The 19,452-nt window shown below is 39.5% G+C and overlaps 1 protein-coding gene across 1 annotated transcript in view; it reads left to right on the forward strand.

Annotated features, from left to right (window-relative positions):
* Positions 1-94: 94 nt before the first annotated feature.
* Positions 95-19,452, forward strand: part of AIDA (axin interactor, dorsalization associated) — a 44,149-nt gene continuing 24,791 nt past the window's right edge. The window contains 4 exon segments of the mRNA NM_001132174.1: positions 95-341; positions 9,123-9,192; positions 18,080-18,133; positions 18,500-18,554. Of these exon segments, the coding sequence (NP_001125646.1) occupies positions 232-341; positions 9,123-9,192; positions 18,080-18,133; positions 18,500-18,554 (289 nt within the window). The 5' untranslated portion in view covers positions 95-231.

Genomic DNA, 19,452 nt, shown 5'->3' on the forward strand with positions numbered 1-19,452 from the left:
TAACCCGGGGCGGGGCCTCGGGGGCGGGATCTCGGATGGGCGGTCGCTTTGGAGCCGCAAAGTTTGGCTGTGGCGGCAAATGGGCTTGGGCGGCTCCTCGGCGGGTGGCGGTGGTGGCCGTAGCGGTTCCTCCTGGCCCTGTTAATGTCGGGGCCAGGCCCGGGGAGGATGGCGCCCTAGAACCCGGCCTTGCTGGGGTAGGGGCGGGAGGGGACGGGGTGGGGACCGGCCATGTCGGAGGTGACCCGGAGTCTGCTGCAGCGCTGGGGCGCCAGTTTTAGGAGAGGCGCCGACTTCGACTCTTGGGGCCAGCTGGTGGAGGCGATAGACGAGTATCAGATGTGAGTGACTAACCGCGGGAGCGGGCCAGACCGGCTCCAGGCGTGCGCCTCTCCCTTGTTTCTGTCGGTGTCTCTCATCACTGTATCTGCAGCCAAGGCTTCTCAGGGTGGGGCTCGGCAGGCACTGGGGCTGAGATCCCTCGCCACCAGCCCCAGCGAGGCTGCTCTGGGGACAACGGCTCCGCTCTCTGGGGTGACTCGCCTTCTTCCCCCTCCGCCTCCGCAGGGACAGTTCCATTCAACAGGTAGCCCTTCTTTCCTGGGGCGCAGGCCCTAGCAGGCTATCTACTTAGTTCCTTTCCACCGTCTCGCGGGTCCCCCACTTGGCAGTCAGTTTCCTTTCCTCCTCCTCTCGCAGGTTGCCTTTCCTCGATTTCCCTTTGAAATTCTCTGAGGAATACTTGTGTGTTCTCCGCCCACGTTCCAAGGATGAGTGGCCTTGCTCTGTGTGTGTCTTCCATGTGTAGGAAAGGAGGGAACTGTTTGCGATTGAGGGGAGGGGGGGTGCCCAGGAAGCAGCGAGGGCTAGGGATACCTCTTCTGCCAAAAGAAGGGTCTCCTCTCGCTCTCCTTCTCCACCCCTCTTTCTGGTGAGCCGTGTTTTCAGAATTCCACCTCGATTTCGTTTCGGTTTCTGGGACTGTTATTTGGTAGGCTGTGAGTCCCACCCACCCCCTCGCTCGGTTGCCTTGGGTGGAGTCCGCGCAGGATGTGAACAGAAGAGAGCAAAATGTGAATTAATGGACCACGCACAGGAGCACCACTCCCTCTTTGGATCCCTCCTCCTTTTCCTGTATATAATGTATAGCCGCAGGGTACAAGTGAGTACCAGTTTCCTTGAGCAACCTAAGACCAATTTCTTGCCCTTTCTGGTTTCCACAGAAAACTTCAGGGATGTCTTAAAAAATAAAAAATTTATATACACATAAAACCTTGCTTAGGTTTTTGCACATTTTACTGAACTTAGGAACTATCTGCCAAAATGCTATTGTTTGCAAACTCGCCATTAATTATTCTTTGTTTAAAGCAAGTTATTGTTTGAGATTTCAGTGAGTATGAAACCATGTATAAGTAGAATACCCCCGGCATCCCCCACCCCCTCTCCGCCCGCGACACACAATGATTTCTGGAAAGAATATACGCTTGGTACTTGGAAGATCTAAACTCTTATCCTGTCCCCACAATAGTTATTTGGTTTTAGTTATTTGTTTTTATCTATTAAGATAATTTAAAGGTGTAGGTACTGACTTTGAATTGCCTGTAGTTTCAAAAAGCTCTGACAAAACCCCTTGCTCTGGGCCATTTTGCTATGTGTAACAACTACTAGCATTTGTTTTGCACTTTCACATGATTTCATTTGCTCTTGCAATAACCCAGTGAGAATATAATTATTCTCATTTTACGAAATGAGGAAACTGAAGCCCAGGTTAAACAGATTACTTAGGTCACAAGCTGATACCACTGAAATCTGGGATTTAAAAAAGAAAATCCAAATCCTGTCTCTACTACAGAGTGCTTAAGATGTACTGAGAGAGTAATTCTGTAAGTGAATTAGACAAATTATAAGATTTTCTTTATTACTGGAGAACACACCCTTCCATACTGTAGCCAATTAGACAGTAAGCACCTATGTATACCCATTCTGTATATTAACTAATATTGCATAGCTTGAAATAGAAAGCCATCTCGTACTTGTGATGTGGTGAGACCTAGCAGCTGTTGACACTGGGCGGCCGACTTCACAATGGAAAGTGAAGAATACCATGTCCAATTGAAATTACAAAGGAAAATTGAATATGCAAGCTGTTTAGTTTGAATTTCTAGGAACATGAAGGTGAGGGTGATAGGCACGTGCAAATCCATTGTTGGACCTCAGTACTAACCATTGAACTTCATGATTCTAGCTAGTAGTCCTCAAATTGTAAAAACTGCCAGGGTCAAATTTCAATGAAAACATGTAATGATTGGCTTAAATTCTGTAAACATGTAGGTTACATATAAAATGAGGTCAAGAGTTTAAAATTACCTAATATATCCAGAAATGAATGCAAATTATCTTTTTCATTCGAAATACCTGGGGGGAAAGGCTGCAGCAAAATAGACCAATTGGGGGCCACTATAATGATGTAAACTAGAATTGACAGGATTTAGTTACTGACTGGATATTGAGGGTGTAGAAGGAGGAAGAGTCTAGGATCGTTGGGATTTCTAATTGGGTAGGCAGCAATCTTATGGCCATACAACACACAGGAGCTGCTTTATGGGAGGGATGTAGGGGGAGAGATAGTGCGTATCTGTATTATCATAATGTAATAATACTGTAGCTTAAACAATTTCATGACTCAACAAGTAAGGGTTGGGGATACAAAGATGAATAAAATTTGATTTCTGCCCTCAAAGCACTGAGAATCCAATGGAAGATTTTAGAGTAACTGGGTGTTGCAATTATGGAAGTATGAAAAGAGTAAGTGCTCCCACATTCCTTGCTATTTCCTGGAACATAGTTCTGCCTTAGGGCTCTTGTATTTTTTTTCTGGGACACTTTTCCCCCCATTTTCTGTTTGGGTCACTTCGTCACCTCCTTCAGGTCTTTGTTCAAATATCCTCAATGAGGCTGTCTCTGGCCACCCTGTTTAAAATTGCAAAGTCTCTTGTCCACCCCCACTGCCTCTATCTCAGTTTCACACCTCCTGCTCCCCATCCTGCTTCATTTTTTTCATTTTTTTCCATGGTACTTACCACAATCGAAAAAATATATATATTTTTTGTTTGTTTTGTTTTTTCTGAGACAGAGTCTTACTCTGTCGCCCAGGCTGGAGTGCAGTGGTGTGATCTCGGCTCACTGCAACCTGTGCCTCCCGGGTTCAAGCAATTCTCCTTCCTCAGCCTCCTGAGTAGCTGGGATTACAGGCACCCACCACCACGTCCAACTAATTTTTGTATTTTTAGTAGAGACCAGGTTTCACCATCTTGGCCAGGCTGGTCTTGAACTCCTGACCTCGTGATCCACCCGCCTCAGCCTCCCAGAGTGCTGAGATTACAGGCATGAGCCACTGTGCCCGGCCACAGTTGAAAATATATTTTCTGTATTTGTTTTGTTTACTGTCTCTTTCCCCACTGGAATGTAAGCTCTTTGAGGGTAAAGTATGGGCGTATGTTGCAGGGTGTTGGGGCGGTGTCTGTTTTGTTCTCTACTGTATACTTAGTGTCCAGAGTAGTACTAGGCTATCCACACGTCATTGTTTGTTTAGATATTATGTAATTATTCTATTGAATGGATGAATTTAGGAGTATGCTATGGGAGCATTAAGGAGTTGATGCCAAAATACTATTGGAAGATTTAAATGAATTCTGTCAAGACTAAAATAGTCATCCAAAGTATTAGATGATCAATTAAAAGTAACTGCATTTAGCTATCTGGGGATATGTGGCCACTAACTTATGGTAGAGTGGCACAGAAACTGTTGCTCAGAATCAGACATTTCACAGGATCAATCCTGAGATATTTATCTAGCACATGGATACTCAATAAATATCTGCTAACTGGTTGGGTGTGGTGGCTCACGCCTGTCATCCTAGCACTGTGAGGCTGAGGCGGGCAGATCACTTGAGGTCAGGAGTTCGAGACCATCCTGGCCAACATGACGAAACCCCCTCTCTACTAAAAATACAAAAACATTAGCCAGGTGTGGTGGCGTGTGCCTGTAGTCCCAGCTGCTAGGGAGGCTGAGGCACAAGAATCGCTTGAACCTGGGAGGTGAAGGTTACAGTGAGGGGTGATCGTGCCACTGCACTCCAGCCTGGGTGATGGAGCGAGACTCGTCTTAAAAAAACAAATAAATATCTGCTAAGTGAATCCATGAGTCTGAAGACTGGATAATGGCCACTTGTCATTGTTTTTTTGAGATGGAGTCTCACTCTGTCGCCTAGGCTGGAGTGCAGTGGTGCCATTTCGGCTCACTGCAACCTCCACTTCCCAGGTTCAAGTGATTCTCCTGCCTCAGCCTCCTGAGTAGCTGGGACTACAGGTGCGTGCCACCACACCTGGCTAATTTTTTTTTATTTTTAGTAGAGACGGGGTTTTGCCATGTTGGCCAGGCTGGTCTCGAACTCCTGACCTCAAGTGATCTGCCTGCCTTCGCCTCCCAAAGTGTTGGGATTACAGGCATGAGCCACTGGGCCCGGCCCCACTTGTCATTTTTGCTGTTCTTTATGTCTCTGCTACTTGAAGTGTGCTCCACAGATTGGTGATGGTCTGTAAACTGTTACTGCTCTGCAGTAACATAAGGAAAGAAATTGAGAGTAAGCATGTGGAAACTTTATAGCAATTTGACATCCTCATGATATTTTTGAAATTGTATTTACAAAAGTATTAGTCTAGAACAAATTTGGGGAAAAAGTGATCCTTTGCTACAGATGGTTTGAGAAGCACGAATTTCTATGTCACGGAATGCTGTGGGGTTTCCAGGAGTTACTTGTGTATGTGCTTAAGGTATGTTTAAAACTCTCCCTTGAGAATAGTCCTGTTTTACGTGTAGATACCTTTGTAGGGTGAGATCAGTCTCTAGAGAAGAATATTTGACAGGTTTATTTCAGTTTTCCTAATAGAATGTCAACTTTTATTTGGTCATCTAATATTCAGAACGTGTAGATTTCCCTCAGTGGACAAAATCAGGTGTCACTTTGTCTTAAAATGGTACACTCATTTGTGGATATAGAAAATTAATTTTTCATGTCGGCTTAAAAAGTTCTTTTTATGGCTGGGTGCGGTGGCTCACGCCTGTAATCCCAGCACTTTGGGAGGCCTTAGATGGGTAGAATGCTTGAGCTCAGGAGTTCAAGACCAGCCTTGGCAACATGGCAAAACCCAGTCTCTACAAAACATACAAAAATTAGCCTGGTGTGGTGGTACACGCCTGTGGTCCCAGCTACTCAGGAGGCTGAGGTGGGAGGATTGCTTGAGCCCCGGAGACAGAGGTTGCAGTGAGCCAAGATCATGCCACTGCACTCCAGCCTGTGCAAGTTTGTTTTTTTTCTCCCCCTGTCTCAAAAAAAAAAGTTATTTTACAGACCGGTTTATTGAGGTATAATTTATATACATGAAATTCATCTATTTTACATGTGCAATTTAATGATTTTTTAGTGAAATTTACCAAGATGTGCAACCATCTTTACAGATTTTAGAAAATTTCCATCACCCCCACAAGACACCTAGTGTTCATTTGCAGTCACTCCATATTCCCACTCTAGCCACAGACAACCACTAATCTACATTTTGTCTCTATAGATTTGTCTTTTCCAGACATTTCACGAAATTTGAATCATGCAGTATGTGATCTTTTTTTTTTTTTTTTTTTTTTTGAGGCGCAGTCTCACTCTGTTACCCTGGGTAGAGTGCAGTGGGGTGATCTAGGCTCACTGCACCCTCCATGATTTTCGTGCCTCAGCCTCCCGAGTAGCTGGGATTGCAGGTGCGCATCACCACACCTGGCTAATTTTTGTATTTTTTGTAGAGACAGGGTTTCACCCTGTTGGTCAGGCTGGTCTCGAACTCCTCACCTCAAGTGATCCACCTGCCTCGGCCTCCCAAAGTGCTGGGATTACAGGCATGAGCCACCACATGCCGGGTGTGATCTTTTGCATCTGGCTTCTTTCATTTAGTGTAATGTTTTTAAGTTTCATCTATGTCATAGCATGTGTCATTGCTTTTTTTTTTTAATTGGTGTGTAATACTACATATTATGGATATACCATATTTGGTGTAACCTTTCACTAGTTGGTGGACATTTGGATTGTTTCTACTTTTGGACTGTTATTAGTAATACTGCCCTGAACATTCAAATGCAAGTCTTTGCATGGACATATATTTTCATTTTTCTTGGGTAGATGCCTAGGAGTGGAATTACTGGGTCATATGATAAGTTTATGTGTAACTTTATAAAGAAACTGCCAAATAATTCTCCAAACTGGGTGTATCATTTTATATTTGTACCAGTAGTGCAGGAAGGTTCCAGTTTCTTCATATCACCAGCATTTGTTATTGTCTTTTGGATTATAGCCATTCTAGCAGGTGTATAATACATACCTCACTGTGGTTTTAATCTGCATTTCTTTAGTGACTAATAAAGTTGAGTGTCTTTTGTATGCTTCCTTTCCTTCTGTAAATTTTTTTAACTGTCTTTTCAAATCTTTTACGCATTTTAAAATTGAGTTTCCTGTCTTTTATCTATTGAATTCTAAGTGATCTTTATATATTCTGGATACAGTCTTTTATCAGATACATGATTTGCAAATATTTCCTCCGATTCTTTTGTGCTTTTTTTTTTTTTTGATGGAGTTTTGGTCTTGTTACTCAGGCTGGAGTGCAGTGGTGCGATCTTGGCTCACTGCACCCTTTGCCTCCTGGGTTCAAGCGATTCTCCTGCCTCAGCCTCCCCAGTAGCTGGGATTACAGGTGCCAGCCACCACGCCCAGCTAATTTTCATATTTTTAGTAGAGACAGGTTTCACCATGTTGGCTAGGCTGGTCTCGAACTCCTCACCTCAGGTGATCCACCCACCTTGGCCTCCCAAAGTGCTGGGATTACGGTGTGAGCCACTCTGCCCGGCCTTGCATAATTTTTAATAGCAGGATTCCTTTTGAATCAAGCATCCTTCCTTTCTCTATCGCCAATTAGCATTTGAACAGGAGTGTAGAATTACACCCTTCGGACAGTGATTCTGCTTAGGTTGATGGCCACCACTGCAAATTATGTGTAGAATTACTCAAAGAAACTCATTCCACACTGTAACTTCCCTGAGTTCAGGGAGAAAAGAAATAAATGAATGGAAGCAGTTCAACTAAGTAACACAGTGGAGCTATCTTGCAAATATTAAGTTTTTTTGTAGCTAATTCTTGCCTTATGTTAAGGAGGATGCAAACCTTTCATAAATTGGATAGAGGCCATCAAGAATAAGGTACTTTATGCCTTATCTTTAAAGACATGATTGCATAAAACTCCCATCTAGTACATTTTATTTGGAAACATAAACTGTCTCCTGCAGTTGGCTTGGTAGAAAATCTAGCACTTGTTACCCTTTGTATTCCTGTTCCTATTGCCCACCCAGAATAGTACATAGTATGCTTGGGAGTTTAATTTTCAAATTCTTTTGCCAGTTTTTTCCCGTACATTTTTTAAAAATTGAGATAAATATCACATCACATGAAACTTAACCAGTTTAAAGCGTACAATTCCATGGTTTTTAGTGTATTCACAGTGTTGTACAACCATTTCCACTGTCCTGAACATTCCCATCACTCCCGAAAGAAACCCCATACTTGGTATCAGTTACTCCCAGTTCCCTCATCTCCTGGCAACCACTAATCTGCTTTTTGTTTCTGTGGATTGATCTAGTCTGGACATTTCATATAAATGGAATCATATAACGTATAATCTTTTGCATCTGGCTTTTTTCATTTAGCATAATGTTTTTGAAGTTCATCTGTGTTACACATGTTAGTAGTACTTCATTCCTCTTTTTGACTGAATAATTTTCCATTGAATGGATATACCACATTTTGTTTATCCATTCATCAGCTGATGGACATTTTGGTTGTTTTCACTTTTTGGCTGTACATTTGTGTTCATTTTTTTTGTGTAAACATATGTTTTTCAGTTCTTTTGGATATATACCTAGGATTTTGAAATTGCTGGATCGTACAGTAACTCTATATTTAACTTTTTGAGGAATGGCCAGATTGTTTTCCACAGTGGCTGGTGCCATTTTACATTCCCACCAGCAATATCTGAGGGTTCCAGTTTTTCACATCCTGTCAGTACCTGTTATCTTCTCTCTCTTTCCCCCATAAGGATGCAGTTCCATTTTTTTAAAAATTGTACTCATTCTAGTGGGTATGAAGTGATAGCTTATTGTGATTTTGATCTGTGTTTTCATAATGACTAGTAATGTTGATCGTCTTTTCATGTGCTTATTGACCATTTTATGTCTTCTTTGGAGAACTGTCTATTCAAATCCTTTGTCCAAAATTGGTCTTTTTATAGTTGAAACCATAGTTCTATAGTTTAGTTTGTAAGAGGGTTGACTTTTACAAACTAAACTATACAAGTTTTTTTGCTGTCTCAGAAATAGCTTTGGGTCCTTATTGTTGAGCTTGGACTAATATAGATCCATCCATTAAAAACTCATGCAAGGCCTAGCTGTTATTTTTAAGTATAATGATAATTGGACAGACAATGATTTCTGTTGCTGATTGGTGGAGAATTTGCTTTATTTTCCATGAAAACATGTTTTCAAAAGTATATATTGATAGTAGGATGGATTATTACCACTTTGTCATTGCTGTAATTTGGATTAGGACTAATTTTACTACCAAATTAATGACAGACTGATAAAGTATCTCTGGTTGGTATTATCACTGGTGCTCCCTGGAAGTGTTCAAGCAGAATCTGGACAACTACTTACTGGCTTATTATAGAAGAAAGTCACGCATACTAAAGAAAGTTGGATTAGATGCCCTTTGAGATTCTTTCCAGCTCTGTTTTTACTGCCTAGAGCTGAAGTTTGTCCCAGTGAAATGGTATGAAAAGTATTGTATCTCATTTTCATCATCATTGTATAAAGAGTTTTTTTTTTTTGAGAAGAATTTGGTTCTCAATGTAGATTTATATTTTAAAAACAGGACAATAATTGTACTTCACATGTTAAAAAGCTTTAAATTGTTACCCTTTGTTGCAGTAGTTTGCTTTTCTTCCATTCTAAAGAATATGTTTTCTTCTTACAGATTAGCAAGACATCTACAAAAGGAGGCCCAAGCTCAACACAATAATTCTGAATTCACAGAAGAACAAAAGGTACCATAAAATAATTTCTAGATATATCAGATTCCAAACAAAAAGTGTTTTGTCTTTTGAGTTTATTAAGCAAAACAAAAAACAACACAACAAAAACAAAAGACTGTTATACCTAAGTAAAAAGAATGATATTGATTATGCTTTGCCTAACATTAAGTGATTATTTAGAGATACCATATGACTTATCAATTTAAAACAATAAAATTGTTGTACTCAGCCATTTAGGCTTTGCTTAACTTTGCTTAACTTTAGTGGAGACCATCCATGCTTTCGCTGAAGAGGGGGAGAACCCAATCCACACTTTGGTGAAGACTGGGGAAACCCAGAGACTGGAATGTGTCTAGAGTCCTTGGGAAAATAGAAAGATTGTGGGTGATTGCATTCCACCCCAACACTTACTTGATTCTGAACTTTCCCAACTCCTATCTACCTTCTCTCAGAACAAACAAATACACACAAAAAACAAAAGACCAAGACAAACCAAAACACCTCTCCACTGAAAAAAATTAGTTCAAGTCAAGAATTTGGCATAAAAATCCATCTGCAAAATAAATGCATAAGGTTGCAAAATGTTTCAATCGTGCCTTTTCTCCTTGAATTAAATTCTTTGTGTGTCAAGTTGAGTTTCTAAACTGTTAGTGATTATGAAAAATGGGCGACTGAAGCTTTAAAAGGGTGAGAAGAAATGGGAGGAAACAACTCCCATTTTCTCTTGGCTCAGAGTATCTAGTGTTAAGTCAATGTTTAATCTTGTAGATAATGAAAAAAAAGTGTCAGTCTATCCCCCATCTCTTAAGAAAAGACAGTGTGAAAACTATGGCGACATAATTTGCTCTTTTCTTTACAAAGGGAGTGTACAAAGGGAGTGGTAATGATTTTTCCACACTTTTACAGTAAGCCTAACAACATCCATTTTAGTCTATTCATCTACGTTCATTTGACTCTTATTTATAGGAGTTTGGGAAGAAGAAGCCCCTAAAGATTAGGGTTAGCCATATTTCTTACACAAGTTTGTATATTTGCATTTTAAAAATATTTAGGATCTACTTTATCTAATGTACTTTTTTATTTTGTATTTAAAAAACAAAAATCACTACAATTTAAAAGAAATTTTTTTTTGGCTGGGTGTGGTAGCTTTTGCCTGTAATCCCAGCACTTTGGGAGGCCAAGGCGGGCAGATCACTTGAGGTCAGGAGTTCGAGATCAGCCTGGCCAATATGGTAAAACCCTGTCTCTACTAAAAATACAAAAATTAGCCGAGTGTAGTGGTGCGTGCCTGTAATTCCAGCTACTAGGGAGGCTGAGGCAAGAGAATCACTTGAACCTGGGAGGCAGAGGTTGCAGTGAGCTGAGATAGCACCACTGCACTCCAGCCTGAACGACAGCCAGAGCAAGACTCTTGTCTTGAAAATAAATAAATTTTAAAAAAAGAATATATTTTTTTTCTTAGTAGCTCCTAATATACACAATAGATATTAGGAGTCTTAGGATTTTAGCCCTAGAAAATAATGACCACAGCGGAAATTACTGATTTGCTTAAGGAAAGGAGCCTCTGTAAAATCTGAAATTTCTCTAGGAATTGATTAGGAAATGATCAGCTGGCATCACAGAATTGGGAGTTACAGTACCTAAGTTTTGATAAACAGAATCTCAGATATCCACATATATAAATTAATAGCTATCAGAATGTGTTATGAATATGGAAACAGAATGAAAACTTAGGGAATTAAAAAATGTTTAATCTTTAATCACCTGTTTGAGTTACTTGCATCCTGTTTCCAACATATATTGCTGAGGTATAGGACTTCTGAGCCAAATGACCTCAAATATAAAGTGATTTGACCTAGAACACACTAAAAATTATATTTAAAGAAAAATGCCACTGGGCATGGTGCCACATGCCTGTAATCTTAGCACTTTGGGAGGTCGAGTTGGGAAGATTGTTTGAGCCCAGGAGTTCAAGACCGGCCTGGGCAACATGGTGAAACCCCATCTCTACTGAAAATACAAAAATTAGGTAGGCGTGGTGGTGTAAGCCTGTAGTTCCAGCTACTTGGGAGGCTGAGGTGGGAGGATCACCTGAACTCGGGAGGTGGAGATTGCAGTGAGCTGAGATCATGCCACTGCACTCCAGCCTGGGTGACACAGTGAGACCCTGTCTCAAAAAAAAAAAAAAAAAAAAAATCAAGAAATGAGCCTAGCGTATAATGATTAGACTAATGAGAAAAAATTAACTTTTTCTTAATTTTCTTCAACTTTCTAAGGCTGAAGCTGGTGTTTGATAGTGCTATTTAGTTTTAAATTTATAGCTATTCCTTAGCAGCCACATGGCCACTGTCTTTTTTCAGCTTATCTTTGGTTGCAAAGACCTACAGATTTTTTTTTTTTTTTGAGACGGAGTCTTGCTCTGTCGCCCAGGCCGATGTGCAGTGGCGCTATCTCGGCTCACTGCAAGCTCCGCCTCCCAGGTTCACGCCATTCTCCTGCCTCAGCCTCCGGAGTAGCTGGGACTAAGATGCCCACCACCGCGCCCTGCTAATTTTTTGTATTTTTAGTAGAGACGGGGTTTCACGTGTTAGCCAGGATGGTCTGGATCTCCTGACCTTGTGATCCGCCCACTCGGCCTCCCAGAGTGCTGGGATTATAGGCGTGAGCCACCGCACCCGACCCGACCCACAGATCTTGTACCCTAAAAGGACCAGGAGGCAGCATGACCTAGAGGAGAGAGCTGAGATCTGGAGTCAGAAGACTGGGAGTCTTGCTCTTGCTCTGGCTGTGGCCTTAATTTTCTTATGTATGAAATGAGGGACTAGAAAACTCTAAATGATCTTCAGAGTATCCCTGAATCTTCTCATGTCCTCTACTTTGAAGTGTTCTGCACTTCCTTCTTTACTGGAGGCCTGCTTTCTGAGGCATTTATTATTTATGATACCTGCCTAGGAGGCATTTGTGGCTGCCAGTTGAGACTACAGAGAGAGCTTGTGCCTGCCTGCCTATTCTTTGGACTTGGATAAGGAACTCCAAATCACTGTATACTACATTGTGAATATAAGGCAAATTGTATGCCTTTAAAAGTTTAATCTTCTTAGCCAGACGTGGTGGCTCACGCCTGTAATCCCAGCACTTTGGGAGGCCGAGGCGGGCACATCACGAGGTTAGGAGATCGACACCACCGTGAAACCCCGTCTTTACTAAAAATACAAAAAATTAGCCAGCGCGGTGGCGGCCACCTGTAGTCCCAGCTACTCGGGAGGCTGAGGCAGGAGAATGGCATGAATCCGGGAGGCGGAGTTTGCAGTGAGCCGAGATCGTGCCACTGCACTCCAGCCTGGGCAACAGAGCGAGACTCGCCTCAAAAAAAAAAGTTTAATTTTCTTTAAAAATGCAAGCAAAACATTCACAGCGGGCCAAAAAAAGTCATACTGACATGTAGGCTTTATTTCAATGTCATATAGGGAAGAAGTTACCAGAGGCTCTAAGTTAATAAATGATTAGAAAACAGAGATCTTCCAGGTGTATTCTGGGGAACATTGGTTCTGAAAAATTAATAGATGTTATTTGAACAGATAGAGTTTGTGACTTCTCAGGACCTTTAGTATGCACATGTGTATGTTTAATATTTTAAAGAGTTTGGGCATGTAGTATTTTAAAATTTATTTGCTTTTGGAAGTCTCCATCTCCCTTCAAAGAACATTTCATTGAGTCTAGTGTTCTGAAACATATTATAGGAAATTTTGATATAAACTGTTGGATCTGCAAAATTAATTAAATGCCAGACCTAGCATGCAAGCCAAAGGAGAAAAAACTCAATTGTGTTTTCTTCAAAAGAGAAAAATGGAGAATGTTCTTTACATTATGCTAAGCAAAATTGTTGTTTGTGTTTTTTATTTTTAACTGGAATTTTTATGCTTTTACTCTTTTTCGTGTTTTTTGTAGCAATGGCAAATCTTAGAATTATGCCAACCGTTCAATAGTTGCACAACTTTGAAAGAAGATTAAAAAAACAAAACAAAACATACTTTGGCCAGACGGGGTGGCTCACGCCTGTAATCGCAGCACTTTGGGAGGCCGAGTGAGGCAGATCATGAGGTCAGGAGATCGAAACTGTCCTGGCTAACACGGTGAAACCCCGTCTCTACTGAAAATACAAAAAATTAGCCGGGCGTGGTGGCAGGCGCCTGTAGTCCCAGCTACTCGGGAGGCTGAGGCAGGAGAATGGCATGAACCTGGGAGGCGGGGCTTGCAGTGAACCAAGATCCTGCCACTGTACTCCAGCCTGGGCGACAGAGCTAGACTCCGTCCCAAAACAAACAAACAAACACAAAACATATTTTTTAAAGTGCTTTCTTTATGAAACTTGTTACTGTCTAGCGCACAGTGGGCCCTTGAAAATATTTGATGGGCCAGGCATGGTGGCTCATGCCTGTAATCCCAGCACTTTGGGAGGCTGAGGCGGGCGGATCACCTGAGGTCTGGAGTTCGAAACCAGCCTGACCAACACGGAGAAACCCCGTCTCTACTAAAAATACAAAATTAGCTGGGCGTGGTGAGACATGCTTGTAATCCCAGCTACTTGGGAGGTTGAGACAGGAGAATTGCTTGAATCCGGGAGGGAGAGGTTGCAATGAGCCGAAATCACACCACTGCACCCCAGCCTGGGCAACAAGAGTGAAACTCCGTCTCACAAAAAAAAAAAAAAAATTTGATGAATAAATGCTATTCTGTGTCTTAGGTTGTTGATATTTATTCACATATGATTGTTATTTAAGACAAGATTAATTCTGTTTTTTTAGATAAATTCTCATTTTTGAGAGAGTAACTTACATTCATTTTCACTATATTTAAGTCTAATAAGCTCTAAAGCAGAACTACTGATCTCTAAACTTTATTAATTGGTGATAAATGGTATGAAACGTCTTTTTTTTTTATTCTTAATATTCTCAGCGATTTCTGGTGTAAAATAAAGTTCATGATACTTAGTTGGTCCTCTTTTATGATTAGTTCACTTAGCTTTCATTTCAGTTCCTGATAGTGTTGTCATTATAACAACTGGGTTTGGTAACCAAAGAATAGCTGCCAAAAGCTTTCATTCCACTGAATTCCTGACTTTGGTGTAGTAGATTTTCTCAAGTAAGTTTCTGGACAGAATAGAATATCCTGTCTCATGATGCTTAGAAAGCGTTTCCCTGTCTTGAGTCAAATTTGGTGGTAATGAGAATTCCAGCACTATGTGCTTGTTTTATATTTTATAATGCTCTCCTTTCCACCCTTACCCTCATCTCTTCCCCCTCAGTTCTACCCCCACCACCTCCAGCTCCCAGCTAGACAGTAGATTACTGGCTGTTTGAATCTAAAAAATTAAGTCTGGATTAAGTGAGAATATTCTAATTTATGTGTATTTTTTAAACCTATTTTTTCTTACATAGATTGAATACATTTTAGCAAAATTAACTTAGCTCTTTAATTGTCCATTTCTATTCCATCTTTTCCTTTAACTGATCTTTTGAGCTGTCAATTTTCCTAGCAATGACAATTAATAGCCAATATTTTGAAAATGAAAGCATTTTCCAATTTATACCATATTGGATATGAGCAGTTAATTCGAGTGCTAATAATTCAAGTCTTAATTGTCAGTACATATACTCTGACACATGTGAACTTGTGCTTCTTAATCATTTTTCTGAGTCATCTGTTTCTAAGAAAAGTGAAACAATTACAGTAGCAAGTGCTTGATTTTGATATCAATACATTCTAAATGTTTTAGAAGTTAATGCTATAGCTGAAATGAGTGTTCCACTCCTTTTTTAATACTGAGGTTGGGTGTGGTTCCTTAAATGAATAATGCCTACGGAGGTATTTTGCCATAGTTCTGTAGATTTCTGTATTAAAAACTGTTGCAGCCAGGCACAGTGGCTCATGCGTATAATCCCAGTACTTTGGGAGGCCGAGGCGGGCGGATCACCTGAGGTCAGAAGTTCGAGACCAGCCTGGCCAACATGGTGTAACCCTGTCTCTAAATAAAAATACAGAAATTAGCTGGGCGCGGTGGTGGATGCCTGTAATCCCAGCTACTCGGGAGGCTGAGGCAGGAGAATTGCTTGAGCCTGGGAAGTGGAGGTTGCAGTGAGCCAAGACCGTGCCACTGCACACCAGCCTGGGCAACAGAGCGAGACTCCGTATATTAAAAAACAAACAAACAAAAACCTGTTGCTTCTGCTTCAAGAAATGTTTAAATTTAAAATAGTTTATTAGTGGACTCATAGTTGTTAAACTACAACATTTTACCTTAAATGTTAAAAGCATGAAATCACATGGATTTTACAGTAAAGAAAGGAAAAGAAAGTAATGCTTTAAAAGACTTAGTAATTGACATATCTCACTTAATACAGACAAAATTCTTTTTAAAAATCAGTTTTCAAAGAAAATAAAAGTATAGCTAAATGGTATTGATATAAAAATATTGCTTTGTTGCATATATTGCTGTATTGCATAGAAGGCATTGCTGGTCTGCCACCGTATCACCCCGAATGCTCCCAATCTTGTATGATCTCAGAAGCAAAGCAGGGTGGGCCCTGATTAATACTTGGATGGGAGAAGGCATTGATGCCTAGGGCAAGTTACTTAACCTCTCTGTGCTTCAGTTTTCACACTTTTAAAATGGTTGTATCTAACTCATAGAGTTATAGTGAGGATTAAAAGAATTAATGTTTGTAAATCACTTAGGAGAACCTGTCACTTAGTAAGTGCTCAGTAGTTGTTAGCCATTACTATTACTATTATATTTATGTTTAGAATTATTTACTAGTTTTGTTAGAATTGAGTGGTGTGTTTGAATAACAATAATTTGAGGATATTGGATTCTATGTAGAAAAGACTATTTGCTGGTTTCTATGCAACAGTTGTTTGAGAGAGTGAATAAATCTATGAATATCGTGAAATCTTTTGCAGTTGCCACATATAAATGTAATTTTCAAATGTAATCTTTAAATGTAAGTTTTCAGAATAAAATTGGACATCTTCTAAACTCTTGTATTGGGATTAAAAAGAATTTTTAGAGATTGTGGAAGTGGTTCAATATTGTCACTTGTTCTTTGGCATCGAGTCGTATCTTGCTCAGTAGTGGTTTATTTTGTGAGTTGTTGTATCACCGTTTATTGTAGATGCGGTAGTTGTATAGTGCCCACTTGCATAAGTACTAGGGGCCAGGATGGCACTTGTTACTCCTCTTTGCTCCTTATTCACCTTCCAAAGAAAATTGATAAAAGAGAAAACCACCAAGTCCAATTTACTAAACTTTTGCAAGTTATCAATACATTTAGAAAAACATGCTTTTTTCCTTCCCAGAATATTTCATTGTGCAGGCATTGCAGACATTGTGCATAAATACTTTTATGATCTGGATTTATTCCTAATAAAAACTTAAGAAGTATCTCTTTTGGAAGGACTTAAAAGCCTTGATGGGCATAATTAGCTGCCTGTCCTGATATATGTTTCTTATATGAATCTCCCTTTAATTTCCACCCTAGTTATTCATATTTTTGTTCTGATTACTATTTACCTGGACAATTGAAATAATCTGATTGATTTTGCCTTTAGTCTTTGCCCTTTTCTACTTCAACCTATGTATACTTTTATCACAATAGTCTTTTTTTTTGAGATGGAGTCTCACTCTGTTACCCAGGCTGGAGTGCAGTGGTGTGATTTCAGCTCACTGCAACCTCCGCCTCCCAGGTTTAAGTGATTCTCCTGCCTCAGCCTTCCCAGTAGCTGGGACTACAGGCATGCGCAACCATACCTGGCTAATTTTTGTATTTTTAGTAGAGACAGAGTTTCACCATGTTGGCCAGGCTGGTCTCGAACCCCCAACCTCAAGTGATCCGCCTGCCTTGGATTCCCAAAGTGCTGGGATTACAGGCATGAGCTACCACGCCCGGCCACAATAGTCTTCTTAAAGGGCAGATCTGAAAGAGGTAGAGAAAACCAAAACACAAAAAAATCCCTTCTGTGTAATTACTGCTAAAGTAATCACAGATTTCTCAGCTGGTTATTGAAGGTCCACCTCAGAATGACAGCCCCCTTCTCTCAACTTTATTTTTCCTTCTGCTTTCAGTTTGAGACTTTAGACAATTGAACCATGACAATTTTCTAAATCCTTTAATTTTAGAAATCCTCCTGGTCGTTGGGGCTTGATTCCTAATACAGATCTTGTTCTGTTTCTTTAGGTCATATAATGGCATACCTTGCTAAAGCTCATACAATCAAATGTCCGCTTTATTTTATAATGATTCTGTATGTGTCTTATCTCTCCTAATGCAACATGAGCTTATTAAAGGCAAACACTATCTATGCCCTATCATTAATATCCATTTTATAGCTCATGTTATATGAAACAGATCCAACTATAAAATTTACCACCATTTATCACAAATACCAATTTTGCTTAGTGTTGCCTATATATTTAATTAAACAAGTTGGTGTTGGACTTAAGTCAGAATTAAATTCATTATACCATTATGCTAACTTTCAGATATTTTTAAGCCTTTTAAAAGGTGAATTTTAGGCTTTATGGAGAAGAAAAGGTGAAGCTTGGAGCAGAAGATACCAGGCAGCCCTTTAAATCATATCTACAGCTGTCATCAAAGCAAACTTGATTTAGAATTAGTTGTGGCACATTAGGTCAGGGGAGAATATATACTCACCTTCTCTCCCTCATCCCAACCCTTTGCCTCTTATTTCTTTTCTCTAAAGTCTGAAAGATGCTAGAAAGAAATAAAATTTAACTTATTTAAGAGAATTATGGATCTTTTATTAATAAAAATTAACTTGATGATTTGAACTAACAGTTATGATAATTTTGGTATTTATAGCTTTTTTTATTCCCCTGCAGAAAACCATAGGCAAAATTGCAACATGCTTGGAATTGCGAAGTGCAGCTTTACAGGTAAGGAGTTTTTCTCCTCTGTAATACAAGGAAAATAACTTATTCTGCATTATTCTGATAAAACATTATACATTTATGTTAAAAGCAGTATTGTCTCAGAAGTGTTTTATAACAACATCTATTAAATTCATACTTTTTTAGTTCATATTTTGTAAATTGTAAAATAAAAGATATGACTTCAATTTTTTCTGTTATTTTTGGCCTGAGTGTTCCAAAAATAAACAAAAACCAGTTTGGGACTTTTCATTTTCTACCTTGAAAGCAAGAAATAGAATCCTTTTGAATATTTGGTTCTTGCTGCTTAAAAGACAGGGTGCAGTGAAATCCTTGTAGTGGAAAGATGTAATATGCTTATTTTAAATTTAGTCCACACAGTCTCAAGAAGAATTTAAACTGGAGGACCTGAAGAAGCTAGAACCAAGTAAGTTTAAGTTTATATTTTTTTGTGATACTCCTTTGGAAAAATAATCTATTAAAGATGTTAAGGCTATTTAACAAAGATTCTGATTTGATTTGTTTCTGTTAATATCTAGTCCTATGTGATTTTTTGGTTGCTTTTGTTGCTTCTGTAACATTTGTAGTAATTATTTTTTGGATTTTACCTTCGTTGTAGAATGTATGAGATTCTACCTCATCTAAATATGTATTAGCCTTTATTTTGTCTTACTCACTTTAATAAAACCACAATTACTTTGGTAAACATTTGCAGCAGCATCTAGTGGAGAATATAAAGCTTTAGTCATTGATGCCCATTTACACTACATGTCATTGAAAACTACAGTCCAGCTGTTGGAGCTGCTCTGCAAAATATTTTTTTGTTGTCTTCACTTTCCTTTCTCTTTAAAACTTCTTTGAAGTAAATAATTTCTTCAAATGTTTTGGTGGTTAGTATGCTGCCAAATAAAGCTTTTTTGCTGGTTCAGATGAATGTTCTTTGCAATATGGGCAAATGCACAAGAGTTGAATATAAAACTAAATGAATATAAATCAATATTCTCATTTTTCATTGAGACAAGATTGCACATCTTAACATTATTATGTAAATAGAGTTTATTTATCCATCTAAGTCAAATATCTAAGTAGGGAATCATAAAATCATAGCATTTTAGAACAGAAAGGAGTTTTAAGAGTCATATAGTTGAGTTCTCTCACTTTATAGTTGAACAAAGCTGAAACGACTTGCTCTATTTCACTTCAGCCCTTAGTAGCCTCTTCTGAGGAAAATTAATGACTGTAACTTGCAGTATGTTGGACTAGGTTGGACTAGGTTGGTTGTTTTGCTGATGTATTCTTCAGAGTTTTAAAAAAACTATTGAAAA

Source organism: Pongo abelii, chromosome 1 (assembly GCF_028885655.2).
Source record: "Pongo abelii isolate AG06213 chromosome 1, NHGRI_mPonAbe1-v2.0_pri, whole genome shotgun sequence".
Taxonomy (NCBI): domain Eukaryota; kingdom Metazoa; phylum Chordata; class Mammalia; order Primates; family Hominidae; genus Pongo; species Pongo abelii.